Source organism: Takifugu rubripes, chromosome 3 (assembly GCF_901000725.2).
Source record: "Takifugu rubripes chromosome 3, fTakRub1.2, whole genome shotgun sequence".
Taxonomy (NCBI): domain Eukaryota; kingdom Metazoa; phylum Chordata; class Actinopteri; order Tetraodontiformes; family Tetraodontidae; genus Takifugu; species Takifugu rubripes.
This window is the reverse complement of record NC_042287.1, coordinates 17,326,659-17,353,872: the sequence shown is the minus strand read 5'-3', so window position 1 is coordinate 17,353,872 and position 27,214 is coordinate 17,326,659. Positions and strand designations below refer to the sequence as shown.

General features: G+C 50.3%; 4 protein-coding genes and 1 long non-coding RNA gene across 17 annotated transcripts; 3 read left to right on the top strand and 2 right to left on the bottom strand.

Annotated features, from left to right (window-relative positions):
* Nucleotides 1–495: 495 nt before the first annotated feature.
* On the bottom strand, nucleotides 496–11,955 carry LOC101070861 (myelin transcription factor 1-like). Of its 9 annotated transcripts, none has more exons than XM_029833317.1 (23): nucleotides 11,604–11,952; nucleotides 10,836–10,887; nucleotides 10,101–10,155; nucleotides 9,989–10,031; nucleotides 9,794–9,859; nucleotides 9,476–9,720; nucleotides 8,193–9,305; nucleotides 8,007–8,126; nucleotides 7,767–7,857; nucleotides 7,190–7,303; nucleotides 6,872–7,089; nucleotides 6,599–6,798; nucleotides 6,310–6,525; nucleotides 5,958–6,106; nucleotides 5,808–5,870; nucleotides 5,385–5,453; nucleotides 5,142–5,204; nucleotides 4,929–5,012; nucleotides 4,642–4,863; nucleotides 2,788–2,879; nucleotides 2,607–2,710; nucleotides 2,251–2,394; nucleotides 496–850 (listed from the first exon to the last, which is right to left on the bottom strand). In XM_029833317.1, the coding sequence occupies exons 3-23, from the start codon at nucleotides 10,153–10,155 to the stop codon at nucleotides 710–712; spliced, it is 3,612 nt and encodes a 1,203-aa protein (XP_029689177.1). In that variant the 5' UTR covers nucleotides 10,836–10,887; nucleotides 11,604–11,952; the 3' UTR covers nucleotides 496–709. The 9 variants fall into 9 exon arrangements, with proteins under 9 accessions (XP_029689177.1, XP_029689172.1, XP_029689173.1 ...); XM_029833314.1 differs by having other exon boundaries at nucleotides 497–853; nucleotides 11,604–11,950; XM_029833316.1 differs by having other exon boundaries at nucleotides 497–853; nucleotides 8,199–9,305; nucleotides 11,604–11,950.
* A 609-nt stretch (nucleotides 11,956–12,564) lies between these two features.
* LOC101068343 (protein-serine O-palmitoleoyltransferase porcupine-like) lies at nucleotides 12,565–16,246 on the top strand. 2 transcript variants are annotated; one of them, XM_003978446.3, is made up of 13 exons: nucleotides 12,565–12,725; nucleotides 13,068–13,215; nucleotides 13,569–13,761; nucleotides 13,949–13,992; nucleotides 14,113–14,294; nucleotides 14,368–14,498; nucleotides 14,692–14,817; nucleotides 14,886–14,986; nucleotides 15,278–15,354; nucleotides 15,428–15,491; nucleotides 15,608–15,693; nucleotides 15,771–15,881; nucleotides 15,959–16,246. In XM_003978446.3, the coding sequence occupies exons 2-13, from the start codon at nucleotides 13,080–13,082 to the stop codon at nucleotides 16,058–16,060; spliced, it is 1,353 nt and encodes a 450-aa protein (XP_003978495.1). In that variant the 5' UTR covers nucleotides 12,565–12,725; nucleotides 13,068–13,079; the 3' UTR covers nucleotides 16,061–16,246. The 2 variants fall into 2 exon arrangements, with proteins under 2 accessions (XP_003978495.1, XP_029689190.1); XM_029833330.1 differs by lacking the exon at nucleotides 12,565–12,725 and having other exon boundaries at nucleotides 13,074–13,215; nucleotides 13,477–13,761.
* A 158-nt stretch (nucleotides 16,247–16,404) lies between these two features.
* Nucleotides 16,405–18,922, top strand: LOC105418848 (organic solute transporter subunit alpha-like). Its single transcript, XM_011619782.2, has 7 exons — nucleotides 16,405–16,781; nucleotides 17,058–17,209; nucleotides 17,292–17,365; nucleotides 17,441–17,596; nucleotides 17,678–17,789; nucleotides 17,866–18,118; nucleotides 18,209–18,922. The coding sequence occupies exons 1-7, from the start codon at nucleotides 16,715–16,717 to the stop codon at nucleotides 18,628–18,630; spliced, it is 1,236 nt and encodes a 411-aa protein (XP_011618084.2). The 5' UTR covers nucleotides 16,405–16,714; the 3' UTR covers nucleotides 18,631–18,922.
* LOC115249078 (uncharacterized) lies at nucleotides 16,688–20,440 on the bottom strand. Of its 2 annotated transcripts, none has more exons than XR_003887785.1 (3): nucleotides 19,953–20,440; nucleotides 19,716–19,870; nucleotides 16,688–16,791 (listed from the first exon to the last, which is right to left on the bottom strand). It is a non-coding gene; the product is annotated as an uncharacterized lncRNA (long non-coding RNA). The 2 variants fall into 2 exon arrangements; XR_003887784.1 differs by lacking the exon at nucleotides 16,688–16,791 and adding an exon at nucleotides 19,062–19,385.
* On the top strand, nucleotides 19,805–24,919 carry LOC101070634 (histone-lysine N-methyltransferase SUV39H1). 3 transcript variants are annotated; one of them, XM_011619775.2, is made up of 6 exons: nucleotides 19,805–19,902; nucleotides 20,357–20,484; nucleotides 21,279–21,938; nucleotides 22,185–22,331; nucleotides 22,500–22,629; nucleotides 23,998–24,919. In XM_011619775.2, exons 1-6 carry the CDS (start codon nucleotides 19,884–19,886, stop codon nucleotides 24,129–24,131), a joined length of 1,218 nt encoding a protein of 405 aa, XP_011618077.1. In that variant the 5' UTR covers nucleotides 19,805–19,883; the 3' UTR covers nucleotides 24,132–24,919. The 3 variants fall into 3 exon arrangements, with proteins under 3 accessions (XP_011618077.1, XP_011618076.1, XP_011618075.1); XM_011619774.2 differs by having other exon boundaries at nucleotides 20,357–20,517; nucleotides 22,518–22,629; XM_011619773.2 differs by having other exon boundaries at nucleotides 20,357–20,517.
* The last annotated feature ends 2,295 nt before the right edge of the window (nucleotides 24,920–27,214 follow it).

Sequence of the window (27,214 nt, the reverse complement as noted above, 5' to 3'; positions counted from 1 at the left end):
CCCATTCACCCACTCACCCATCACCCACTCACCCATTCACGCATCACCCATTCACTCATCACCCACTCACCCATTCACCCACTCACCCATTACCCACTCACCCATTCACCCATCACCCATTCACCCACTCACCCATCACCCATCACCCATCACCCATTCACCCATCACCCATCACCCATTCACCCATCACCCATTCACCCATTACCCACTCACCCATTCACCCATCACCCATTCACCCATCACCCATTCACCCATTCACCCATCACCCATTCACCCATCACCCATTCACTCATCACCCACTCACCCATCACCCATTCACCCACTCACCCATTCACCCACTCACCCATTCACCCACTCACCCATTCACCCATTACCCACTCACCCATTCACCCATCACCCATTCACCCATTCACCCACTCACCCATTCACCCACTCACCCATTCACCCATTACCCACTCACCCATTCACCCATCACCCATTCACCCATCACCCATTCACCCACTCACCCATTCACCCATTACCCACTCACCCATTCACCCATCACCCATTCACCCGTTCACCCATTCACCCGTGCCATCATAAAGCAACATGCAAACATCAAAGAAAAGCAAATAACCAATGACAAATGAGAAGAATTCAATTTACATACAGTTTCTAAAGGCTCAGGAAAAGAAAGGTTAATGTGGTCACTGAAGCTCCGCCCCCTGCGTCACACCTCAATGCCCTTCACGGCCTGGTTGATGGACTCCAGCAGAGCCCGGTTCTCCGGGTTCTGGTAGCAGTCTTTATTGGTAAACATGTGAGTGAGAGCTTCAACATACGTGTCGAAGTTCTGCTCCGACATCGGCTCCTGCTGGAAAAAGAAAGTCATTTACCCCCCCTGTCCCAGTATGACCAGTCCCCCTGTCCCAGTATGACCAGTCCCTCTGTCCCAGTATGACCAGTCCCTCTGTCCCAGTATAACCAGTCCCTCTGTCCCAGTATGACCAGTCCCTCTGTCCCAGTATAACCAGTTCCCCTGTCCCAGTATAACCAGTCCCTCTGTCCCAGTATGACCAGTCCCTCTGTCCCAGTATAACCAGTCCCTCTGTCCCAGTATGACCAGTCCCTCTGTCCCAGTATAACCAGTCCCTCTGTCCCAGTATGACCAGTCCCTCTGTCCCAGTATAACCAGACTCTCTGTCCCAGTATAACCAGTCCCTCTGTCCCAGTATAACCAGACTCTCTGTCCCAGTGTAACCAGTCCCTCTGTCCCAATATAACCAGACTCTCTGTCCCAGTATAACCAGTCCCTCTGTCCCAGTATAACCAGACTCTCTGTCCCAGTATAACCAGTCCCTCTGTCCCAGTATAACCAGTCCCTCTGTCCCAGTATGACCAGTCCCTCTGTCCCAGTATAACCAGTCCCTCTGTCCCAGTATGACCAGTCCCTCTGTCCCAGTATAAACAGTCCCTCTGTCCCAGTATGACCAGTCCCTCTGTCCCAGTATGACCAGTCCCTCTGTCCCAGTATAAACAGTCCCTCTGTCCCAGTATGACCAGTCCCTCTGTCCCAGTATAAACAGTCCCTCTGTCCCAGTATGACCAGTCCCTCTGTCCCAGTATAAACAGTCCCTCTGTCCCAGTATGACCAGTCCCTCTGTCCCAGTATAACCAGTCCCTCTGTCCCAGTATGACCAGTCCCTCTGTCCCAGTATAACCAGACTCTCTGTCCCAGTATAACCAGTCCCTCTGTCCCAGTATAACCAGACTCTCTGTCCCAGTGTAACCAGTCCCTCTGTCCCAGTATAACCAGACTCTCTGTCCCAGTATAACCAGTCCCTCTGTCCCAGTATAACCAGACTCTCTGTCCCAGTATAACCAGTCCCTCTGTCCCAGTATAACCAGTCCCTCTGTCCCAGTATGACCAGTCCCTCTGTCCCAGTATAAACAGTCCCTCTGTCCCAGTATGACCAGTCCCTCTGTCCCAGTATGACCAGTCCCTCTGTCCCAGTATAAACAGTCCCTCTGTCCCAGTATGACCAGTCCCTCTGTCCCAGTATAAACAGTCCCTCTGTCCCAGTATGACCAGTCCCTCTGTCCCAGTATAAACAGTCCCTCTGTCCCAGTATAAACAGTCCCTCTGTCCCAGTATGACCAGTCCCTCTGTCCCAGTATAAACAGTCCCTCTGTCCCAGTATAACCAGTCCCTCTGTCCCAGTATGACCAGTCCCTCTGTCCCAGTATGACCAGTATGCAGTGTGTTCTCACCATGGTCGGCAGGCGGATGTTGGCCAAACTGCGGATCAGGGCCTGACTCAGGCCCGACAGCTCCAGGAACAGGGCCTCATTTCTCTCCTCAATCTGTTTGTTCTCCTCCTCCATGTTCTTCAGGTTCTTCTCCATGGAGGAGATCTACAGCAGACACAGATAGTCAGGCTCCAGACCTCCTGCTGGGGGACCTCCTGCTGGGGGACCTCCTGCTGGGGGACCACCTGCTGGGGGACCTCCTGCTGAAGGACCTCCTGCTGGGGGACCTCCTGCTGGGGGACCTCCTGCTGAGGGACCTCCTGCTGAGGGACCTCCTGCTGGGGGACCTCCTGCTGGGGCCACCTGGCTGTTCCTACCTGAGTGTGCAGGTTCATCATGTCTGCCTCCATCTCTGAGTTGGACTCGTTCAGCTCGCTGATCTCCGTGTTGAGCTGTTTGATGTCCTCATCGTTGTCCAGAACTGAGAGAACAGGGAAGTTGTTCAGTTCTGGAGAAGCATCAGACCTTTACAGGTTTTGAAGAACAGCTAGTTTTTACCATCGCTGGCTCTAAACTTTGCAGTGATAAACTCATCTCCAGGTAACTTTGCCTTCTTCTTATTGGCTGACGCTCTGGGACAACCTGAGAGACTGAGAGGAGAAGCTGATCAGGACCAGTTGTCCTGCGTCAAGACTGAGGACAGAAACTGAGAGGTGCAAGAGCTTTACCCACAATCCATCTGTCCGCCCCACTCTCAGCCTGAAACGGACGATTTTAAACTGGATAATTGTAAACTAGACTATTTTAAACTGGACTATTTTATACTGAATTATTTTAAACCAGACTATTTTAAACTGGATAATTTTAAACTGGACGATGTTAAACTGGATAATTGTAAACTAGACTATTCTAAACTGGACTATTTTAAATTGGACAATTTTATACTGAACTATTTTAAACCAGACTATTTTAAACTGGACTATTTTAAACTGGACTATTTTAAACTGGATACTTTTAAACTGGAATATTCAAACCAGACGATTTATACTTGACAATTTTAAACTGGACAATTTTAAATTGGACAATTTTATACTGAACTATTTTAAACTGGATAATTGTAAAATGGATTATTCAAACCAGATTATTTAAATTTGACAATTTTAAACTGGACTATTATAAATTGGACAATTTATTCTCAATAAACAATTCATCTGTTTCCTATAGAATTGCACCTCATGAACAATAATGTGTGTAAACACCACACAGATGAAAGAAATCTTATATATTTTTAGTTATTTTCTATCTGTTCTTCTCGATGTGGTCACTGATCGTTCATTGCAGTCGGCTGCAGGTACATAAACAAATTTCACTTTATATTTTACTGCGTATTAATGTGACTAAAAAAATGATTTTTTTCTCAACCTTTTCAGGCATTTATGGGACAAAATGGATTTAGGTTAAAGTCCAAATTAAGACTGAGCTAATAAAAGTGCTGAATAACATTAATGTGAGCAGAGACTCATCCAGTCTTACTGGATCTTGGTGCTGCCTTCAATACTCAACCAGAACATAAAAAAACTGCTGGACAGACTTGAAAATGGTGTAAGTTTCTGGCAGCACATGAAATTGGTTCAGTCTTACTAACTACTAACTAACTTACTTACTAACTACTCTGCGCCACTTAGTAATTATGAAACGGAGCATATGAAAAATCACTTGTGGAGTTCCCCAAGGGTCCGTCCTTGGGCCTCTCTTATTTAGCATTTATTTGCTCCCTCTGGCTCAGATTGTGGAATATTATATCATTTGCTATCATTTTTTTGCAGATGACATTGCTCTATATATGAGTGTAAGCTAATGACAGCGGCCTCCAACCTGATGCTGAATAACTATAACTTATTATTGGAAGAGTGTGTTTACAGGTCTCACCACTTGTCTATAAAGCACCGAAGGGTCAATATATATTTCAGATTTACTGTATGTACTGTATGCTCCGTCCAGACCCCGCAGGTCCTCAGAGGAGGTTTGCTCCTGCTCTCCAGGACCAGGTGCAGCAGCTTCTAGTTGCTGCTCACTTGTGGAACACCTGAACACCTGTGGGCTGCTGTTAACCTTTATTATTTTTAACAGATGAGGAGAGTTCCATCTCTCAGTCTCATTATTTTAATAAAGTGTTTTTGTTTTAATGTATCTCTGTTTTTGTTCTATCTTGTGAAGCTCTGGGAAAGTCTTTGTGTGAACATTGTGGACGTAAACTTGCTTTCATCTACTCAAACTGGTGACAGAAATATTTAAATCAGCTTTTTGGCTGATAAATGGCTTTTTAAAAAAAACAATGACATCATTTTAAAACAACTGGAAATCAATCACACAGTTCAAGGTTAGGGATGAACACTTTCTGCGCTCCGATACCTTCGGTGAGTCAGGAAACTGCCGTTAGCGTGTCCGGAGCCGTCGCAGCCCGGCGTCGGGCAGGTCGGACCCTCCGCTTTGAAGGCCTTCCAGGAGAAGGGAGTCCCGTTCAGAAGCCCCTCCTTCTGGCGGCGTGCTGCCAGCGGACAGCCGTAGGCACTGCGGTGGGTGGCGTACTTCCCACTGATGTGGCCCAGACTGTCACAACCAGGAACTGGACACCTGGCGGGGGAGGTAGGGGTTAGTTCTGAAGGGCAACAAAGGAAGATTTTCTTTTGATCGCTCACCTCAACAACTCCGAGTCTTCTTTGTCGTCCTTGGTCGGTGTTGCTTTGACCCCACTTTTCTTGGCTCGAGGACACCCGGACAGACTGGCAGAAGGAGCAAAGTTAGCAACGTTTCAGCGGAGTGAAACAGCAGGAGGAGGCAAACGGGAGTCTAACAGTGAAGAACCCGTTTCTCCTGTCGTAAATGATTGAGGACTTTTACGGAGCTTCTACCTCCGATGGGAAGCGTAGTTTCCCGTGATGTGTCCCGATCCGTCGCAGCCGGGAGTCGGACACCTGAAACACAGACAGTCTCTGCTGTCACACAGCTGCAGGATAAAACCACGTTTCTGCCTGGGTCAGATTCAGAGTTGCGGAATTAAGACTTAATTTTGCTTTGAAAGGAGGCCAGAAGAAGAGCTGCAGCTACAGTGTTGGAAACGTGTTGGGGTGAGAGACGGATGAAAGCGGACATACTTCAGTTCAGCTGTGTGGGCAGCCATTAGGGTCCGAAGTGATTTATCAGCGAGAGGACAGCCTGACAGACTGGAAGATCAGAGAGGTTAAAGAGAAAACATCAGAGAGGGAAACAGATGGAGGAGAGGGTGTCTGAGTGAAGGAGAGGGAAACACTGGAATTCATTTACTCTCTGATCTCTGAGGAGGCATCAAAAGCTGAATTTGCGTAATCTCAGCTTAAGTGACATTAATGTTTCTCAGTCTCAGAAAGAAGCTTCAGCCCCAAAGACGGGTGGATTTCTCCACATTCGCCGGTCCAGACGATGTTTTTGTGGTGGAATAACTGGACCAGCTGCTTCAAAGCTCAGTCCAAAACTACATCAAGTCCAGTCACACCAAGACCTCTGAAGGAAACATGCTCCAGTCCGCGCACAGCTCGTACCTTCGGTGGGACGCGTAGTTTCCTGTTATGTGTCCGCTGCCGTCACAGCCGGGAGTTGGACATCTAGAGACCGAGACAAAGAGCAGAGCTGATGCTGAAAACAGATGTGCCAGGATGGAACATCTGGAGGTTTGTTCAGCACAAACTTACACAAGAAGCTCCTTCTTGCTGTCTTTGGCCTGAAACTTGACCTTGAAGCTGCTGGTCGTGACCTCTCCCGGGTACTTCCTGTCCTCCAGGTTGTCTTGGTCCTCTTCCTCAGCATCTGATGAGGTGTATGACGGAGCTGCATACTCCACCTGGGGACGGGAAAGAGTCGCCACAGCTGAGGAACACGGTGGCCATCAAACACCTTCAGGTGTGTCAGTGCAGACGTTTTTTGGAACACATCAACACAATGTTTGGACATGTCAACATGAATATAGGTGTAATATTGGGGATCCAGGTGCTGTTGGAAGCCTGTAGACACCTATCAATCATCTGATAGAGACCTCTTCAGTACCTCTTCATGGTCCTCCTCCTTCACACCAGTTTGTGTGGTGAAATCAAGAGGCTCCTCCCACTCTGGCTGAGAGTGGCCCTGAGACAAGGTGGCTCCAGTGAGCTGGGAGGACGACGAGGAAGAGGAAGGAGGCTCTGAGGCCTGGAGACCCTCCCTCTTTGTCTTCTTCATGCTGAGATCCAGGGTGCCGTTCTCATCCACTTCGATGTCGGACTCCTGCCAGGTTCACAGACACAGATGTTGGACACAGCTCAGCATGGAGAATCGCTCTGGAAAAGAGTCAGAGAACCTTGGAACAGGGCTCCCTGGACACGCTGCAGAGGCTCTCTGGTCGCTCCCAGCAGCGGGTGGACAGGTTGAGGATGGCGGTGGCGGCCATGTGGGCGGCCTCTGCGTCTTGGCTGTAGTCGTAGGTGGAAGATGTGGCGTTCTTAGAAAAGCCCCCCGATGCGCTTTGACTGGGAGACGAGGCCTTAGGGAATGACTTGGCTGGGTGGGAACAGTGGAACCAGAATGAGAGGACACAGATGCCACCAGGAGCTGGGAGCTGAGCAGCGCTTACATTTGAAGGCTTTGGGTGATGTTTCAGTGCTGCTGGGTGTCTTTGGAATCAACGTGCGCTTTCCAAACACCTGGACATCAAAGCTTGCATAGTCAAAAGACACCTTGGAGTATTTCTCCAGCTCCTTGGCCAGGTTAGCTCGAGGTGTGGTGGTCACGGTGTTGGGCCGGAAGCTGCCATACTGAGGGATCTCCAGCTGCTTCACAAAACACATGGGCCTGCAGGAGAAGCCGGCGCCCGTGGTGAGACAACAGTGGTCCAACAAAATCAAAGTGGTGCACCTGCAGCCGGTGTAGGAGACACAGACACACGTCTGACCTGAGGACTCTGTCAGAGTTGGAAGAAGCTTCGCTGGCCGGCGGCTGTAAGTGAACCTGCTTGTCCTGCGTCTTGTTCAGCTTCGCTGCAGCTGCTATGGGGCAGCCGGAGAGGCTGTCGGGGGAACAAGGTGCACCAGGTTAGGGTTAGGGTTGGGGCGACACAGGTGACTCACAGGTGACTCACAGGTGACTCACAGCTGGAGCAGCTGGAGCAGCTGCAATCATGTACAACAGAACAGCTCACATCTGCTGAGAGGAGCTGATTCACCAACATGTCCAGGGTGTTAGTAGAATTAGAGAAGAAGAGACTACCTGTGTGAGTGTGTCTGTGTGTGTGTGTCTGTGAGTGAGTGTGTGTGTGTGTGTGTGTGTGTGTGTGCGTGAGTGCGTGTGTCTGTGTGTGTGTGTCTGTGAGTGAGTGTGTGTGTGTGTGTGTCTGTGAGTGTGTGTCTGTGTGTGAGTGAGTGTCTGTGCGTGTGTGTGTGTGTGTCTGTGAGTGTGTGTCTGTGTGTGAGTGTGTGTGTGTGTGAGTGTGTGTCTGTGAGTGTGTGTCTGTGAGTGTGTGTTGTATTGACCTGCGGTGTGTGTTGCGGTTACTGTTGACGTGGCCTTGGCCTGTGCAGCCAGGAGTGGGACACTTCAGCACGTTCTCATGCATGGCCAGGACTACACACACACACACACACACACACACACACAAAGATCACAGCAGGGTGTCAGCAGTAGTTTTAGTACTGTCTCCTGTCCCAGATGAACAGAAGGAGTTAGTAACGCATTAGTTGTAGTTATTGTAAGAAGAGAAGGGAGTTACTGACTCTCTGGAGGAACTCTATCTTTGTGAGGACATCCGGACAGGCTGCGGTGGTGTGGGTACAGCCCGGTCACATGACCCGTCCCGTCACACCCTGGCGTTGGACATTTCACTTCCTTCTTGTCTGAACAGGGATGAGACAGTGAGACGGATGTGCCGGTGTAGCTCGGCGCCCTGCAGACGCCCTCACCTTTACCGTAGTAGGCGGAGCGGCGGGCGGCGCCGGCGCCCTGCGAGCTCCTGCTGGAGCTGCTGTACGGGTGGTACTCCGGGGAGCTCTGCACCTCCTCACCGCCCTTCACCTCCCCGGCCTTCAGAGCGATGGCCTTCTCCAGCAGGCCCAGGTTCCCCCGACTCATGTCCCAGTTTTCTGAGTCATCTGTAATTCCTGAGCCTTCTGAGACACGATCCTGTTCCACTCCATCCTCCTCCTCCTCCTCCTCCTCTTCCTCCTCCTCCTCGTCCTCCTCCTCATCATCTTCTTCATCATCTTCTTCTTCTTCATCTTCCTCCTCAGATCGGACTTCTATGACCACTGTAGCCGGAGATGCTTTAATGGAGTCTTGGTCATCCTCGTCCTCCTCAATCATCAACTCTCCCTCCTCCTTTTCGTGGCCGTGCTCCTCCTCTTCCCGCCTTTCCTCCTCCTGCTCCTCCTCCAGTTCCTCCTCATCCTCCTCTTCCTCAGTCATGGGGGTGCAGATCTTTTCTTCCCTGAGTGACACCTCAGGTTCAGATCCCTGAGTGTGCGGACTAAAAGTGTACAGAGTGTCATTGTCATGGTGGACCACCCTCTCTTCTGCCTCCTCTTCCTCCTCTTCTTCTGGTTCTTCCTCCTCCTCTTCCTCTTCCTCCTTCTCCTCCTCTTGCTGCTGCTCCTCTGCTACTTCTTTGGCCTGATGTTTGTAATCTCCACTGGAATACTGATGATCAGAGTTTTCCTGGTTGATCATTGGCCTCTCCACCACTGTTGCTTCTTCAGGAACCTCTCGTCTTTCCCGGTGCTCTTCTTCGGTGGTTTTTGTGACGTCCTCTTCATTCTTCTCCTCTTCTTTTGTTTTTGTGAGATTGATGACCGTCATTTCTTCTTCCAGTTGCTCCGACACCTGATCTTTTGTAGTCAGGCCACCCTCCTCTTCCTCCTCCTCCTCCTCCTCCTCTGGACTTGTTTCCTCCTGCTGGTGACCTTCAGCAGCAACTTCCTGCGAGACGTCTTTGTTCTCACATTGGTTCCCTGAAGTCGCTCCATCATCTGCAGAACAAACCTCTGAGTCTGGTGGAGCTCCTGCTGGTGAACTTTCTGCTGGAGATTCAAAATGTGGATGAAAATTATTTCCTTGATCATCTCCAACATCACGGTGAGAAGCTGCAGCAGACTTCAGACAACATCTCCAGCAGCTCTTCTCCTCCCCAGTAAAACCAGTCCCTCACTCCGCCCTGTCCCAGTGTAACCAGTATAAAACCTTCTCTCACCTTTTGTTGCTTCTGCTCTGATCTTTGAGGTGGGTTTCTTCTTTTCTCTCAGCTCCTCCTCCTCCTCTGCCTCCTCCTCTCCTTCCTCCTCTCCCTCCTCCTCTTCCTCCTCCTCGTCTGAGGTGTCGTGGGTGAAGTCTTCTCCTGCCGCCTGTTTGACCGGCTGGTTCCTCTTCTTGGGAGCAGACTGGCTCTCCTCGGCCTCCTCCAGCTTCCTCTTCTTCACGATGGGGCAGCCCAGCACGCTGGTGACGGCAGGACGAGCGTGAGAACCGAACCAGCGCGGCTTCATGTGATGAAGAGCAGCCAGAACTTTACCTTCTGTGACGTGAGTATCGCCCACTGACGTGACCTTTGCCGTCACAGCCGGGGGTGGGGCAGCTGCTGCACACACACGCACGCACACACACACACACACGCACACACACACACACACGCACACACCCGCACGCACACACACTTCCTGTAAAGGCTGCACTCTCTCAGGACCTGAGGATGGTTGTGGAGTCTCACCTCAACTCTGGCTTCATCTCCTGTGCTGCCAGTTCTGATGATGCTGGACGGCAGAAAAAACGTCACCGAACGACTCAGAGACAGAAGAATCGATGAGATGAGTCTGACTCACCGCGGATCCCTTTGGATCGAGTTCGTGTTCTGGTCTCTGTCACGTCCTGACTCATCTGGAGACAAGAGACAAGACCATGAAGACACGGGGAGGGGATGGATGGATGGATGGATGGATGGATGGATGGATGGATGGATGGATGGATGATGATGATGGATGGGTGGGTGGGTGGGTGGATGGATGGATGGATGGATGGATGGATGGATGGATGGATGGATGGATGATGATGGATGGATGGGTGGATGGATGATGATGGATGGGTGATGGATGGATGGATGGATGGATGGATGGATGGATGGATGGATGGATGGATGGATGGATGGATGATGATGATGGATGGGTGGGTGGGTGGATGGATGGATGGATGGATGGATGATGATGGATGGATGGATGGATGGATGGATGGATGGATGGATGGATGGGTGGATGGATGATGATGGATGGATGGATGGATGGATGGATGGGTGGATGGATGATGATGGATGGGTGATGGATGGATGGGTGGATGGATGATGATGGATGGGTGATGGATGGACGGATGATGGATGATGATGGATGGGTGATGGATGGATGGATGGACGGATGATGGATGGGTGATGGATGGATGGATGGATGGATGGATGGATGGATGGACGGATGATGGATGGGTGATGGATGGATGGATGGATGGATGGATGGATGGATGGATGATGATGGATGGATTATGGTGGATGGGACAGACAGGCAGACAGGTACTTTGATGCTGCTTCAGCGATGCTTCAGCCTCAATCTTCTCATCATCTGTCGGCTGGAACAGAACCAGAACCAGAACCATCACTCAACAAAAGAACATTTCACCCTCTTCCCTTTAAACCTTCTACTTCTGGAACGGGACGTCTCCAGAACCGTGTGGAGAACCGAGCTCAGATCAGTCTGGACTCAAGCTCAGCAGGCTGAAGTTGGGACCGAGCTGTTTGGTAAACTAGTAAAAGTCCTCGTGGTTCCAGAACCTTCATAATGACCCAGGACAGGATCCAGGACAGGATCCAGGACAGGATCCAGGACAGGGTCCAGGACAGGAATCATGTCCAGCTGTCTCGCTCTCCCTGTATGTCGCTGATCCATTATTACACAATAATGACGGTGTGCGAATACGCGCGCGCACGCGCGCACGCACGCACTCACGCACAAAGCCAGCACCGTACGGGCCTACAGTACAGTGGGCTCGGACGGTGACAGCGGAGCTGGGCCGGCCCGCTGTACAGAACCGGGCCGCTGTGTCTCCGGCTGTACCGGGACAGAAGCCGTGAGAGCACCGGCGCGCGACTGTCGGCCCGAAAATGCTGAACAACAATCATCATAATCGGTTTAAACGCGTCGCCGAACCAACATTCCGTCCGAAAGGGTTCTGGACTCGTCGCTTTGTGCGTGTGGGTCGGATCTCCCGGCGGAGATCGGGTCGAGGCCCGAGAATACCGACAAATAAGTGCGCTTGACGCTCTTTGTCAGGACATAAAGCCTTACCTTACAGCGCTCCCCTCCCCCTCCGCTCCCGCATCCCCGGCACCGCAAACACACGCTCAAGGCAACTCGGAACCGCAGGAAAACGGTCGGAACAAGGCGGGGTACCTGACGAGCGACGGCGGCTCAGACGGAGTCCAGTTGCCCCCCGAGGTGTTCGGCAACCAACAGAATCGGCCCAGTTTTCAGCACCATGGACAGTTTCAGCTGCACTGCCCCCTGTCGGAGCGCAGGAGGGCTGCAGGCGGCCGCCCAGGCCGGGACAGGCCGCTCCAGGCCTCCGGTGAGCGGGCGGCCGCCTGCAGGGACACCGTGTCAATAGTTAACGAGCCGCGGAGCAGCTGGGAGACGGCAGCACAGGCCCACGATCCCAAAATCCCAAACTATGAAACTCACAAATGATCATTTCCAAAGTTACTGAAGAATATTTACAATGTTAATCCGAAACGCTGCCGGCAGCCAATCAGAGAACACATCTTTAATCACATGTCTGAATTCAGACAATGAGATTAGCTCCACCACCCTGGAGAAAAATATAGATACAACACCTGCTTTTAAAAAGACAAATTCTAACATATATTAAGTTCACGTGCCATCTCTCATTTTGGCTGATTTGTATATTTGTGGATTGAAGCAAATACCACGTACATCAACAATAAAGTCAGCTGCTTCACAGTGATATGATGATTTACTTTTATTACACAATAAAAGACTGCAGCAACAGTGACTGAATAGCCCAAATGCTCCATAGAACAAACGTTTGGGTTTTCCGTTCCGTTCACGTTGTCTTTATTCTTTTTGTCGTTTTTTAGTGGAAGATGACAAAACTAAAATCAGCCGCAAAAATTCTTTTTTGTTGTTTTGTTTTTGCGTTTTATAATAAAAGCTGCGACATTTCCCTCCGCTAGAGGGCAGAGTAGAGGTCAGAAGATTACAACCTGTGAAGAAGAAAAAGACGGAAAAAGAAGAAGAAGAAGAGACACGAAGAAGAAGAAAAGACACGAAGAAGAAAAAGAGACACGAATCCGTGAAAGTTGCGTCGCTGCTGTGATGGAAGGAGAGAACTTGGGTCCGTTTGTTCACCTTCGGCCCTCGGCTGAATAGTTCAGGGACTGTTTCGATCGCGTGAGTCTGTTTTCCCACTTTCCTGCGATGATTTAGCATCAAATAGGTTTTAAAACTTTGGGTGCGTCTCTTTTTTATTCTAAGACTTGGTAAATCCGAAGCAGTGTTTGCTTTAATGATTGTTATTTGCAGATTGGACGTGTGTTTTATGGCTCTATAGGGCTGCATCCAACACTCGAACTGTGGGGAAAATATATGATACATATGATACATGTAGCATTGTCTGAGAAATTATATTTTTATGGAACAGATCACAATAAAAATGTCTCACATTTGGCAGCGATTTACTCCAGCGGTTTAGGAACATTCGGCCCGTTTAAAACGAACATGGTTTTGTCTTAGGTTGATGAGAGGATGGACCTGTCCACCAGGCTGTTGCTATGGCAACAGCTGGCCGAGAGCTGTGGCGTGAGCACGCTGCAGCAGGGCCTTCAGCAGGTGTGGAAGCTGCTTCTGCTCTGCCTGCTCTGCAGACTCTGCTTCAGACTGGGTGAGACACACACCCGCCAGCATCTCCTGCCACTGAGTGTGTGTTTCATGTGGGTGTGTGACCCTCTCAAAACCACGTTGGAAACACACCGTTTCACCATCAAACACCACCTTCGACACACTTGTGCACGCCACAGTTTTGCCATGTCATTTTTACTCTTTTAGAACTTCATATCATATATCAAACTGTTTTTAATGAATAGATGATCTGTTTACGCTACAGTTTAAACTCTAAATAAGCACTTTTTTTTTAACGTTGAAGATTTGTGCAGCTTAAGCAGAACAGTGGGTGAAGTTCTTACACGCCTCCGTGGATAAAACGCCTGTAATGTGCATGACGGCATCGTGTGTCAGGCTGTGTGTCCACAGTGAAGCATGTAGCGTCGCTGCTGGCTGGGATGTACGCCCTCTTCCTCTTCTTTGATGTGCACATGTTGTGGGTGCTGCTCCTGAGCCTCCTCTGTTACCTGGTGCTCCTGCTGAGCCCGCGCTCCAGCAGCAGAGGCCTCCTCCTCTCCGCTGTGGTGCTCCTCTACCTGCTCATCGGGTGAGTTTGAGATGAAGTTCAGCGGCGTCAGAGCTGCACCAGCAACTGAGCTCACAAAGTTCCCTTTTCCTCAGTTTGGACCACAGATAGAGGGATATTTTAATGATGAAAAAGCATTTTTCTGAGATCCAGGTGACTTTTTTGTGTTTTTTCTGTTGCATTAATCCATTTGTCTGTTTTATTTCAGAGAGCTGCATTTCATTGACATTGTGACCTGGAATAAAATCAGAGGTGAATATTCTGAGCAGCTAATCTCAGCTAATCTCATGAGCTCAGATCTTCATCCATGTTACAGCAGAACTCCAACAAACTCAGATGAAATGATTTCTTCTAACTCTGAATCTGATTGAGGCTCTCAGATGGTGGTGGCCATGAAAGTCATCTCTTTGGGCTTTGACCTGGACAGAGGGGCTGTGGTTGACCTGCCCTCCGCAGCTGAGTTTCTGGGTTACCTTTTCTTTGTGGGCACCGTGATCTTCGGACCCTGGATCAGCTTCTCCAGTTATAAGAATGCCATCGGAGGTAGAGCTCTGGTGAGGCTTCCTCCTTGGTTTCCTTATGGGATCCATAATTCCTGAGTCTTTTGATCCCATCTCTGTTCCTCAGAGCTGCCGCTGGCTGTGCTGCTCCTCCCTCAGCCTGCTGAGAAGTCAGATCTGCCTGCTGGTCTCCACCTGCGTGGCTCCGTACTTCTTCACTGTGTTTGTCCCACTTCAGGGAAACTCGGTCACACAGAAGTGAGATTCCAGCCTTTGTTTTAATGAAATGCAGCCTGAGGTGCTCACAGATCATCAACATCATGAATTAGCCTCTACAGACCCACGTTTCCTAGAATACAGCTGCCTCCAAAGTTCTGGCGTCCAGATGGAGACCTGTTGTGGACCGGGTCAGAGAGCGGCTGGAGAAGCTGATGTGTGTGGTGTTCCACAGGTGGCTGGACGCGTATGAGAACGCCGTGTCCTTCCACTTCAGTAATTACTTCGTGGGTCACCTGAGCGAAGGGAGCGCCATGCTGGCCGGAGCCGGCGCCACTGAGGAGAAGGGTCGGACCTCCTGGTGAGTGGGGCTCAGAGGGCTGTGGCTGAAGGGCTGCTGTGGACCTGAGCTGCCTTTTTCTTGTGCAGGGATGTGAGTGTGGTGAAGCCTCTCGCTGTGGAGATGCCGCGCTCCATGGTGCTGGTGGTGACGTCCTGGAACATTCCCATGTCCCAGTGGCTGAAGACATGTAGGTTTCCTGTGTGTTCACCTCCCAGCAGACCTGAAGCACCACCTGTGAAACCAGTTACAGTTAATGTTTGGACTGAAGCAGTTTATGAACGACCTCAGCTTCACCAGGAACCAGCTTCTTCTCTTTGATGTCTCTGGAAGCCACCACAGCATCTGCATCATGTCACCTTCCAGGGCCTCTCCTGTGCTGCTGGGGACTTGGAAGTCCTTCAGCCGTTGAACCTCTGTGGCTCATGACTGTGGCTGCTTTTGAAACGTTCCGAGCTTCTGTGTTCTGTCTGTTCCTCAGATGTCTTCAAAAATGCCATGAAACTGGGCACCTTTCCTGCCATCCTGATGACCTACACGGCCAGCGCCTTGCTGCATGTTAGTATGATGCTCCTCCATACTTTTGGTCGAGGGTCACTTTCTTGGCCTGACTCTGGTTTGTTCCTCTCAGGGTCTGAGTTTCCACCTGGGAGCTGTTCTTCTCTCTCTGGGCTTCATCACCTATGTTGAACACGGTAGGGAGGCCGCGCTGAGGCGCCTGCTGCCCGACCAGCTCTCCGGGATGGTCGTCTGACGCTATTCGCCCGTCTGTTGTAGCTACTTGATCCAGGCTGATTTCTTTCCTCTGTAGTTCTGAGGAAGAGGCTGGCGTCCATCTTCAGCGCCTGTGTCCTGAGCAGACCCTGCAGCTCAGGCTGCCACCATCAGCACAAGCAGGTCTCACGTCATCACCATCGCTGTTGGAGACGGAGGAGTAATGAGAAGGTTTAAAGTTGATTCTTCCCCGTCTGCAGGAGTTTTGGGTGATGTTGCTCAACCTGGTTTTCAGCCTCTTGGCCATCGTTCACCTCACCTACCTGGGATCCATGTTTGATCCTGGAGTTGATGAACAGGAAGCAGAAGAAGTAGGACCATGACGTCACACTCGGCTTCAGCAGAGGGAACAAATGAAGCTTGACGTGCTGGTTGTTTGTCGTTCCAGGGCTACCGGGCCAGCCACACCATCCACAGGTGGGCCCAGCTCAACTGGGCCAGTCACTGGGTGGTGCTGGCCTGCTGGGTCTTCTACCGCTTGATCAAGTGAGCAGATCGGACACACACGACTCACCTGTGCTCAGGTGGGTCCGACTGAGGATGGAAGATGTGAAGATGTTCCTGGAACTTTGTTACAGCTTTTTCTACTTTTGTATTAAATCTGTTGGAATAATAAATAAAGATGTTGGAAGGTTTTGGTGGAAATCATCAAGATCTAAACCACATTTTAAATGTCTTTTAGCATGTTTAGAACTTTTACTGCAGCCGTGACTGACACCATGCTTCAGTACGTTTAAACCATCGTTGATTTATCTGGGCTGGACTAAACTGGGCTGGGCTAAACGGGACTGATCTGGGCTAAACTGGACTGATCTGGGCTGGGCTAAACTGGGCTGGGCTAAACTGGACTAAACTGGGCTGGGCTGGACACAGCAGGCGGTAACTGGCCAACCTTCTGAAAGCTGAAGGATGTTCTGTCTAACGTGAGTGAAGAGGAATCTGTTGATTAGGATGAACTTGGATCTCTCACCTGTGCTGCTGCTGTACCTGGTCAATCATTAACACCTGCACACACACACACACTCTGCTCAACACGGAAGCTCACCAGGTCCAGTGGGAAGTTCTCCGGCCTGATCTGGTGCCGTTGGCTTCATGGACAGATTGGATGTGTTTCTGCTGACGGGAGTCCGACCGTGATGTTAGAATGAGGAAAGGGAGCAACTGCAGCTGGTTTGGGCCTGAGATTCCGCTGTCCTCCCAGATCTTCAGTGGTGAGTGAGGCTGGAGAGGCGTGAACGTACCAGGACAAATGTAAGAAGGCAAGGGTTTATTTAAGCTGAAGGGTTAGTTCTAGTTACTCTCCTGCCATAACCACCATCCCCAGATAGTTTTGGCTCCGTAAAGATGTCGCAATCCTCCACCGACCGATTAAAAAACACAACTGCAGTAAACGTGGATCTTTGCTGGTTGAGACAACCGTTAAAACCTTTTTATGAGCAGCTGTGCCATCAAACACGAGTGTGTGTGTGTGCGTGTGTGTGTGACAGCCATAAAAGATGAACTGTGGCTCTTCCTCATCCCGGCCGGCCTGGCTGTCATCTTACTGGGGATCTTCCTGGAGGAGGTGGGCTTTTTCCTGCGCCACGTCTCTTCTCCTCGAAGACGATGGTTCTACCTGTGGATACTCGGGATGTACCCGGTAGCGTCCGGCTCACACACCGCTGCCCGTCCTGGCCCGATAGTGGCGCCGCTCTAATCATGTGCGCTTCTGGCTCCTGCAGGTTTTGGCCGTGACCTCCCTGGTGGCGCTCTTCGTCCCGCGCTCATCATCACTGTGTAACTTCGTGGCTGCGCTGTGAGTTTGATCAAGTCGAGCGACCGACCTCACGATGAACTCTGACCGGGTCGGCGCTGCTGCTGTGTTCTGCAGGTATCATTCCATAACCTTGATCAAATTCATGGGCCTGATCGAGGACTTCTTTGGGGGCAAAGCTCGTATGTTGGCAGCTCTGGCCGGACAGCAGGTTTCTCCAGACCCTTTCCCCTGTTGCTGCTGCTGCTGTCTTCCTATGGTGGCCATCAACAGGTAGACCTGTCCAGCACAGCCTCGGGAGTCGTGTGTCTCCTGCGTGCTGACCGGCCCGTGTGGGTTGTCTCCTGTGTGCAGCGGCAGCCGCGGTTGGATGGTGGCGGCTGTGCTGCAGCTGTCGGTCGTGCGCAGCCTCCTCTTTTTTGTCATGTTGGTCCTGTGGACGGATGAGCAGTACGACTACGGAGATGTGAGTGGCGCGTCCTGATGTGCGTGTGAGTGTCACAGATTGTGCAGCTGCACCATGAACTGGCTCTGTTCTCCAGGTGGATTCGGTCAACCCTAACGTGTACGTGAACGCCATCATCGGCGCCTCCACCTTCCTTTCATTCTATGGCTACCTTCTTTTTTACAAAGCCACTAAGAGCTCTTTACATGGCTATGGACTGAGAGCAAAGTTCATCTGCATCATCGTGGTTCTGGTGCTGTGTGGGCTTCAGAGTGGAATCCTGGAGACGATGGGGGCTTTGGAGGTCATCCCATGCACGCCTCCCTTCTCTGTGGTGGCCAGATCGCAGAGTAGGTCCCAGCAGGCGCGGCCTCTCCTCTCTTTCACCTGCTAATTTGAGTTGTTCTTTATTCCTTGCTCTTCCTGTCGTCTCCCTCCAGTGATCTACCACTACTGTGTGATCGTGGAGATGTTCTGCATCGGCCTCTATGCTCGCCACACCTTCCGTAAGGTGGAGCCAAGTTTGGAGGCTGTGGAGGGGCCCATCAGCGTGTGTCAGACTGACAGAGCTGTTCAAACAGACAGTCACATGACCCAAAACAAGCTTCAGCTGCTGGCGGAGGAGGCCCGGCCCGGTTGCCGTCTCTCCGGTGCCTCAAATCCCACGTTCTTCAGTGCTGGTGAAGACGCCTTATGCAGGATCGAGCACGAGCCCTTGGACGGTTTCTTTTTCCCTCGAGCCAAACGTGAAGCAACGAAACCGAGCTGTACAGAGGAAGCTGGTCTGGATCTGGATCTGACTCGCATCAGCGTCAGAGCAGAAATGACCCAGCAGAACTCCAGTGACGTCACTGTGGTGTGAGAAACTACGACTGAACTACAGCAGAATAGAATAAAAGAATGGAGGTCTTTCCAGGGCCTGCGTCAAGTCCTGAAAACTGGTCTGGAGGCCTGGATCTGGATCACCGTTGAGGACGGATTTGAGTGTCAGTAAATCTGCAGGATTACAAACAATAAAATGTGGATTCCAGCCAGATCCAACATTTCACTGAAGCATCACTTTCACTTCTTCTCTGGTATTTGCTCGTTGGTGCTGTGATCCACTCTGATCACAGTTTCATTCACTGACCTTGAATAAAAGACCAAGTCTTAAATTCCTGTCAGAAATTTGGAACTTAATGATCAGAACTGGATTTTATGTGCTGTTGTCATTTTCTCAGACTTTTAAGAACTTAAATCTCACATTTATAACAATCGTTGGATCGTTAAAAAGACCAAAACATCGACAAACTCTTTCAATCATTCAACAACAACCTTTAATATTGTTCAGCTGAAATTTAAACTCTCTCCAAGGGTTCTGGCTCAGTTGGGCCTGCTGGACTCAGACAAGCTCCCAGGTGGTACCAATGATCCGCACATGCACATCAGAGCGTGCACGTTGGCCAGCGGATGAAGACAAACATGGAAAGAAAATGGGTCAAATTCACCACATCAGAGTTGACGGAAGTCTAATATCTTAGGGGATGGATGGATGCTGAGGATGGATGGATGGATGGATGGATGCTGAGGAAGGATGGATGGATGGATGCTGAGGAAGGATCTGGAGAGGACCCCAGACTGGACGTATGAACGCAGTGAGAGGATACATGAAGGTAGGGAGAGAGGACAGAGGAGATGGAAGAGGATGCAGAGGCAAGGTTACCATCTGATCTGTGCTGGTCACCGCAGTGTAACCGAGTACAAAGAGTTCAACTTTAAAGTTGCTTTGAGCAGCATTTAAAGCAATCTGTATAACTTTCTTTGTGCTACTTTATGCTCCCAGGACGAAGTTTACTGTGAAATACGTGTACCTTATAATATCTGTGAATGTGAATAAACCCAAGCTATTTATCACAGTTTTACGATTATATTGTTGCAAACCTCGACCTCAAAATCCGTTCGACCAACCTTTTATTGTCTTCCGGCTGACGGGCGTCATCTCAGGTCACATGACAGCTCTGAGCCAATGAGGCGGCTGAACGACGAGCGTCGGCCAATCAGCAGCCGCTCCCTTGTGCATGCTGGAGGAGCTGCCCAACCCCGGAAATCTTCTATTTTGGCGGCTGTGTGAAAAACATGGCGGAAAATTTGAAAGGTAACAAACGATGGCCTCCAACACTTTACGTGATGTTTAAGATTCGTTACTTGCGTGTTGGCGGTTCGGTATGTCAAGTGTTTAAACCCAAAGCTTCGAGTTTCTTTCATTTGCGTGTCTTTGCGCCGTCAACATAACATGAAGCGCAACCTGCGTTTGAAGGCTTTTCCAGGTCGGATGCTGTTCCACGCATGTTGATCGCGCTCCTCTTCATGAACCAGTTAATATTTAGCTTTCCCGGCAGCATGCGTGCTTTAGCGGGTGAGGCTTCCGCAGGTCGCGGCCACGCAGCCGTTTCGATGCCGCCTGGCCGTGCGGGGTCTGCGGGGCCTTTGTTGGAGCTGCTGTCGCCTGCGAGCTCCGCACCTCCACCGCGAAGCTCCTCACGAGTGCTCGGGATCAAGCAGGTTAGTCGGGAAGCCTGGTCGGACTGACCGGCCTGTCTCCTCCCCAGAAGCGGCTGCTGCTGGGTGCAGCGTCCCCTGCAAGATGCCCCCGGAGCAGCTGGAGGACCTGTGCCGCAGGGAGAGGCTCCACTGTCGGGACCTCGGCGTCAGCAGAGCCAACATCAACCACTATGAGGTGGAATTCCTTTGTGACTACAAGAAGACCAAAGTAGGACACCAGCAGTCCAACACGCTGCTGCTTTCTCCACTTTTCTTCCTTTACAGGCTTCATTTATTGAGAATTAAGGAACTTAGCATTTTCTCCTTTTGATCCACAATCTCCCGAATGGAGCCGGTGTCCTCTCTGACGTAGTTACCTGGATTAATTACTGCGTGGCTTTATGTCCTTTAACCAGGGAGCAGAGTCATGCTCAGAATCAGCACTGAGAACCTCAGATGTCTGGAAAACAGGAGAATCCCTGGAACGACTACAGAATCGCAGTTTAGATTCATTCTGCATTCCTGCTGTTCTAAAAGGACGGGAATCACAGACTGCAGCTAAGATGACCATCAGAGCGAGGAGTTACAGCAGTTTATGCCACTCGATTATAATTCCAAATCTGGGGAATAATATCACATCCGTGGGGGGTAAAAGGAGTTGCTGGTGAGACACGTGATTAGTTGGTTTATCTCTGCCTCACCGAGGCTTCGCGCCTTCAAACATTCACAGGAATATACAGTTTTATGTCTCATTATCACAAAATTAAAACGTGTTTTTAAAGGGTGCAGCGTTCCTCAAAATGAGGAAGAAACTCTGAAATGAGGCGGGGATTATGAGGAGCACAGAAGTGGTGTCGTTTGAGTGACAAAATAGTTAATTTATGATGCTTTTAGGTGCAATTACAACATCTTAGAATGTTGCTGAGAACAATTGTGACACAAAGAATGGGAAAAATCTCTGTCACTAACTTCTTTTTACTGTTTTCTAAGGACACAGAGTTATATATGGTGAAGTGGAAGGGATATCCCGAGTCTGAAAACTCCTGGGAACCCAAGAAAAACTTAAAATGCCCAAAACTAATGAAGCAGTTCCATCTGGACCTGGATCAGATGTTAAGGCGCAACAAGAGACACAGCGTTCCCAAAAAACTGGATAAGGAGACGGTGTCCTTCTTGACCCAGAAAGCCAAACTCCACCTGAGTCTTCAGCGCTGGGAAGCTCACTTGAATCAGACTCGCAACCATCCGGGCCGCATTTTCGTCCGGAATGAGGTGGACCTGGAGGGCCCGCCAAAGAACTTCACGTACATCAACAACTACAGAGTGGGTCCGGGCATCGTGCTGGACGAGATGGCGGTGGGCTGCGAGTGTAGCAGCTGCTGGGAGGAGCCCGTCAACGGCTGCTGCCCCGGCGCCTCCCTCCACCGCATGGCTTACAACGACCGGGGCCAGGTCCGGATCCGGCCCGGGAAGCCCATATATGAGTGCAACTCGCAGTGCAAATGTGGCCCCGAGTGTCCAAACAGGGTGGTCCAAAAGGGAATCCAGTTCGACCTGTGTATCTTTAAGACTGACAACGGTCGAGGCTGGGGGGTCCGCACTCTGCAGCACATCAAGAAGAACACGTTTGTCATGGAGTATGTGGGAGAGGTACGCCGCCACCTGTCACATGACCCGGTTCACACCTGCCCTGGTTTGTGGGGAAACATCTTAACGTCATACAAGTGGCTGACAGCCCCACGTCTAACTACGGTCCCGTTATCGAAGCAGACGCAGACGCTTAATTAAGTCCTCGTGACACACCTGCCCACAGATTTAGCATCATTCTGGGGCTGAAGCTTTGAGTAAGACGGGAACACGCACGTGTGGTCGTAAACGATCGGTGTTGCCTTCCAGATCATCTCCACGGATGAAGCAGAGAGGAGAGGCCACGTGTACGACCGCCAAGGCTCCACCTACCTGTTTGACCTGGACTACGTAGAAGACGTGTACACGGTGGATGCAGCTCACCAAGGCAACGTCTCCCACTTCGTCAACCACAGTGTGAGTGTCGACCGTCCCCCGTTCCTGTGAGGCTCCGCCCACTTCATCAGTAAAGTGTGTGTGTGTGTGTGTTTTCCTTTGGTCGTGATTAGTGAGAGGACTAGTGAGCGACTGGCAGCAGGTGAACAGTCGGTGCCTTCCTGGGTGTTAAGTCTCATCTTTTTGCAGTGTAATCCCAACCTGCAGGTATTTAATGTGTTCGTTGACAACATCGACGAGCGGCTCCCCAGAATCGCCTTGTTTTCCACGCGCAGTATTCGTGCAGGAGAGGAGCTGACCTTCGATTACAAGATGCAGAGTAAGTACCGTAATTTCTGGACTGCAGAGCGCACCTGATTAAGAGCCGCACAATCTAAATTTAGAGAGAAAATCAATTTTGTACCTATCCAAGCCGCACCGGATTATAAGCCGCAGGTCCCACGTAGTAATATGAAAAATTAGATGGAAACATTCAGTACCGGTGGATGTTTTTATTATCGTAAGAGACGAGTCACTGACGAGCGACAGACAGGTCAGAAGCAACAGACACTCTCTTCACTTGTGTGTTTATACAGAGACCTTAACTCCAAATTTTATCACGTCAGGATTTTTGAACTTTTCTTTTAATTTAATCCGTTTAGCAACATAAATCTATTCTACCGGTAAATGCTTTTTTTTCTAACGTGTCTGTAGTGCAGCTGCCTTGAAATATACGTTTGAGCTACACACTAATTACCTTGTTTATGCTTTTATACTCCAACAATGAACAATCTAAACTCCCCGATGTTCACCTCTAAAATCTTCATCTTCATGGCGGTGGCACCGCGGCCGCCTGCTCTCTGTGTGCTGACCCAGTCTTCCAGAACCTTCTCAGGCTCATTGACCCAGTCCTCCAGAACCTTCTCAAGCTCATTGACCCAGTCCTCCAGAACCTTCTCAAGCTCGGGCCTCCTGCGATGTTTAAAAGCTTTTGTCCTCTTTTTGCTTTGGATCAGGTCTTCAGGCGGCGTCTCCACCTTCTCCAATTGATTACCGTAATGCCAAGATCACGCACGAGTGATCGCTTTTAACTTAAAAGCCGCATCATAAGCTTTTCTTCTAGTATTTCCATGTTGATGAGGGTCAGTAAAAATGACTGATTCACAATAGTTGTCATAGTGCGCCACGAAAAAACCATGAATAAGCCGCAGTGTTTAAAGTGGAGGATAAAAGTAGCGGCTTATAGTCCGGAAATTACGGTAGCTGCCTCACTAAGGTGCCCCTGAAATGACCTTTGTGGACGCGAGCGGAGATGTTTGGCACTGACCACCAGCGGCCCTCCGCCCATCACTTCTGTTGTCCATCCAACCCGCCCTGACATCCGCCGTCCCGTCTTTCCTCCGTACTTGATTAAAGCTCCTTTGGCAACAGTTGCAGACGCGACTCCGGGAGCAGGAGATGTTCTGGCATCTCCTCTGCAGAGGCTCTCTGTCGGACTGGGTGGAGGCTGTTTGGCACAGCTGGAGCTGGAGGAACAGGACGGAGCTCCGGAGGAACAGGACGGAGCTCCAGAGCTCCGAATCCCCACGTCAACACAATATTCAGTCATTTTAGATGTTTGGGTGCACGTTGATGAGAGAATGTTTGAATTGTTGTCCTTTCATCTTTCTATTTGGACCCGTCTCAGACCAAATCTCTGTGTTTCCAGTTGACCCAGTTGACACTGAAAGCACCAAAATGGACTCCAGTTTTGGTCTCGCGGGTCTCACGAGTTCTCCGAAAAAGAGGATTCGGGTGGAATGTCGATGTGGCTCGGACTCCTGTCGGAAATACCTGTTCTGAAGACACCTGGACGCCACGTCTTCACCTGTCAACATGCACAAATTTGTACAGCTCTTTTATATAAGGTGTCCGTTTTTATAAGATCAAAAGGTTTATTTTAATTAGTTTTACAATACTTAGAATTCTGCTTTGAGTGAGAGGTGCAGTTTATTTATCTCAGCAGTCTGAACATCTGTAACAGAAAAGCCTCAAAGGTCCCGACAGGCTGATATTCACTGAAGTCAATGTGAAGCGCTACGTTTGAACGGATTTTCAGGAAGCAGCTTTAAAAGCCGCAGGAAGTTCCATCTGAAGGAAATCGTGTCCTCAAACCCTGTCAGGACTGACCCTGCTGTCACTTCAGAACCTGCCAACAGACTTGGAAACCTTGAAAAAGGCACAATAACTTGTGTTTTTGGAATAAGGATTGTTGGTAATGGGAGCAGCTGGAGAGACGCACCTGAGCCCGGATTTACCTGTCAACGTTGCTGCACCTTCTCTTCGTGTCCTTAAACTGCAGCGACTGGAAGCTGAGCCGAGGCGACAGGAGCTTCCTGGGCCGGTGTTCTATGCAACGAAGTGACAGTCTAACCGCCACTACAGCTGTGAAACACACATTTAAGGTAAATCTGAAACTGCTGGAGGGATCAAGTCCAAACCATGACAGATTTACTCCCTTTAAACCTCTCATTGTGGTTTTTGTTCTTTTTGTACTGGTTGTGTCTTTAACCTTTTTAACTGTTAGGCCTTTCTGTGACGTTCTTATGGATGGAGAGTGAAGGCGATGTAAATAAATCATTCTAAATCGATGCTTTTATTTATTTTTTTACTTTAAGTTTCTCTGCACATGCGCAGTGCTGCTCTCTGCCAGCAGGTGGAGCTACCGAGCGTTTCCATAGATGCGTCACGTGATCTTTGAAGCTCTCAATTTTAAACGGTAGTACATATGTAATGGCATGTAGATAAGCCTCTGCTTGAACAGGAAGTTGATGCTTGAGTGTAGAAGTTGCTGCTGCAGAAGCTAAAATGTGTGTTAACCTCAGATGATCTGGAAAACCGAAGGTTCCTGAGAGCAGATGAAGCCTAAGTGAGCTCTGACGTAGATGTGGGCCAGCTGGCTGATCTCTGCTCGGGGGGTCAGGCAGGGATCTTGAGGATTTAGTGGCTTTGTGAAGGATCAGCAGACTCAGGTGGTTGATGAGCTGTCTGGGGCAACTGAAGAGGCTCCGGAGGACAAACGTCTGCTCCACGTGGAGGAGTTGCTCATTCACAGAATGTAGTTGCTAAGAGAACCTTCACTTCCACCCCCGCCCCCCCATTAAGGTGTAACAAAGCTACATGAGTAGCTACGGACGCTCAAAGATTCTCATTAAATGATCAAAGATCCACTCCGAGTGACTTTAAAGCTTTTATTTTGATCTGAATGTGATTTCCTGCTTCCGTGACTTAACGTGTTCAAGTCGCATTAACTGTAATTACAGTGTAATAACTACCCAATCTTAAAATGCTGAGTCGTAAGAAAACTTGGTACAAAAGCTTGAGGTCAAAAAATGAGGTCAAAGGTCACCAGCGTTTTGCTTGATTGTTTTAATGTGGACTGACCCTGTTGTCACCTTCCTCACGACGGTCCGTTTCAACCACGGCGGCGCCGACGTCTCCGCTGGTGGACGTTACACAGAATTAGAGAAGAGGAGGACATGCCTCCCAACCGCCTCTGGCCACACGTTATTTCAGCTGGATTCATTTTTATCCATTTATTCAACCTTTTTATCCCAGAACGGAGCCCAAATTTACATTCAGAGAAGCTTTTAAAGATTCCACCCTTGGAAAACGTCATCTAAACAGTCCAGAGGCTTCAAATCACCATGGTTACAGAAGGATGGAGCGCAGGTAGAAAAGGGGTCCCTTCATTGGGTCGGCATCGTTTTACCTCCTCACATTCAGACCTGCCAGCAGAACGAGGCGCACAGAGGTCACAGAGGTCACGGCAGCTTCCCAAAAGGTCGTGTGGCTGAGGCCACTCAGCCAGCGTGAGGCCTCGGCAGCATCCTGGTCCACATCTGGCTTTGACTCACTTTTCTTCTACAGTAGGAACTCCCAAAGAGGAACCAGTCTGAGAGGAAGCAGGAAGGAGCCGCCCCGGTCCGCCGACACCAGCTGTCCCCGGCGTCACCAGGAAGGGCGGTGGGTCCTCACAGTTGCGTCATCAAACCACACAACACACGCCTGTGGTCGCATTGATTGAGCGAATTAGGCCGTGAGGCCGCTCCTCGCCACCGTCAGCGCTCGCTGCTTCCTGCAGCTTCACACCTCTGGTGCACGAGCAGAGAAAATGCACGTCAGCACTTTTGGGGCCGTGACTGACATCAGAGCTTCTCCACAAGGAGGGTTCTGAGTCAACGTCGGTGTCGGCGCCGCCCGACTTGGAATCAGCTTGAATCTGGAGCGTTTGTTTCTGAGCATCAACAGTCGGGCGGTTTTGCTTTAGAATGACTCAGCGTCACTCGAACGTGGCGCTGGCGTGGAGCTGCAGCTCGTGGTTACGCGCTCTGACTTTGGACTCGTGTCGTTTCTGACAACAACAGAGCAGGATGAGGACGCGTCGCCACTTCCTCCCATATGACACCAGCACAGCAACAACATACGTGTGGTTTGCGTGTGCAGAGTGGGAGGAGCTTCAGCTTTAGGTCTCATCAGCTGACCCTCTCAGGTGTCTCATCAGCTGACCCTCTCAGGTGTCTCATCCGCTGACCCTCTCAGGTGTCTCCATCAGCTGACCCTCTCAGGTGTCTCATCAGCTGACCCTCTCAGGTGTCTCATCAGCTGACCCTCTCAGGTGTCTCCATCCGCTGACCCTCTCAGGTGTCTCATCAGCTGACCCTCTCAGGTGTCTCATCCGCTGACCCTCTCAGGTGTCTCATCAGCTGACCCTCTCAGGTGTCTCCATCAGCTGACCCTCTCAGGTGTCTCATCAGCTGACCCTCTCAGGTGTCTCATCAGGTGTCTCATCAGCTGACCCTCTCAGGTGTCTCATCAGCTGACCCTCTCAGGTGTCTCATCAGGTGTCTCATCAGCTGACCCTCTCAGGTGTCTCATCAGCTGAC

Bases quoted from the DNA above. Each gene is read 5' to 3' on its own strand.
- LOC101070634 (XM_011619773.2), top strand. The intron at 20,518-21,278 runs GTAGGACACCAG...CTGTTTTCTAAG, and splicing joins GTGACTACAAGAAGACCAAA to GACACAGAGTTATATATGGT. The intron at 22,630-23,997 runs GTAAGTACCGTA...CTGTGTTTCCAG, and splicing joins CTTCGATTACAAGATGCAGA to TTGACCCAGTTGACACTGAA.
- LOC101068343 (XM_003978446.3), top strand. From the start codon at position 13,080: ATGGACCTGTCCACCAGGCTGTTGCTATGGCAACAGCTGGCCGAGAGC. The intron at 14,818-14,885 runs GTGAGTGGGGCT...TTTCTTGTGCAG, and splicing joins GAGAAGGGTCGGACCTCCTG to GGATGTGAGTGTGGTGAAGC. The intron at 15,882-15,958 runs GTAGGACCATGA...TTGTCGTTCCAG, and splicing joins ATGAACAGGAAGCAGAAGAA to GGCTACCGGGCCAGCCACAC.
- LOC105418848 (XM_011619782.2), top strand. From the start codon at position 16,715: ATGAGGAAAGGGAGCAACTGCAGCTGGTTTGGGCCTGAGATTCCGCTG. The intron at 17,790-17,865 runs GTGAGTGGCGCG...TCTGTTCTCCAG, and splicing joins AGCAGTACGACTACGGAGAT to GTGGATTCGGTCAACCCTAA. The intron at 18,119-18,208 runs GTAGGTCCCAGC...GTCTCCCTCCAG, and splicing joins TGTGGTGGCCAGATCGCAGA to TGATCTACCACTACTGTGTG.
- LOC101070861 (XM_029833309.1), bottom strand. From the start codon at position 10,155: ATGAGTCAGGACGTGACAGAGACCAGAACACGAACTCGATCCAAAGGG. The intron at 4,864-4,928 runs GTGAGCGATCAA...CTCCCCCGCCAG, and splicing joins GAAGACTCGGAGTTGTTGAG to GTGTCCAGTTCCTGGTTGTG. The intron at 854-2,250 runs GTGAGAACACAC...TTCTTTTTCCAG, and splicing joins ACATCCGCCTGCCGACCATG to CAGGAGCCGATGTCGGAGCA.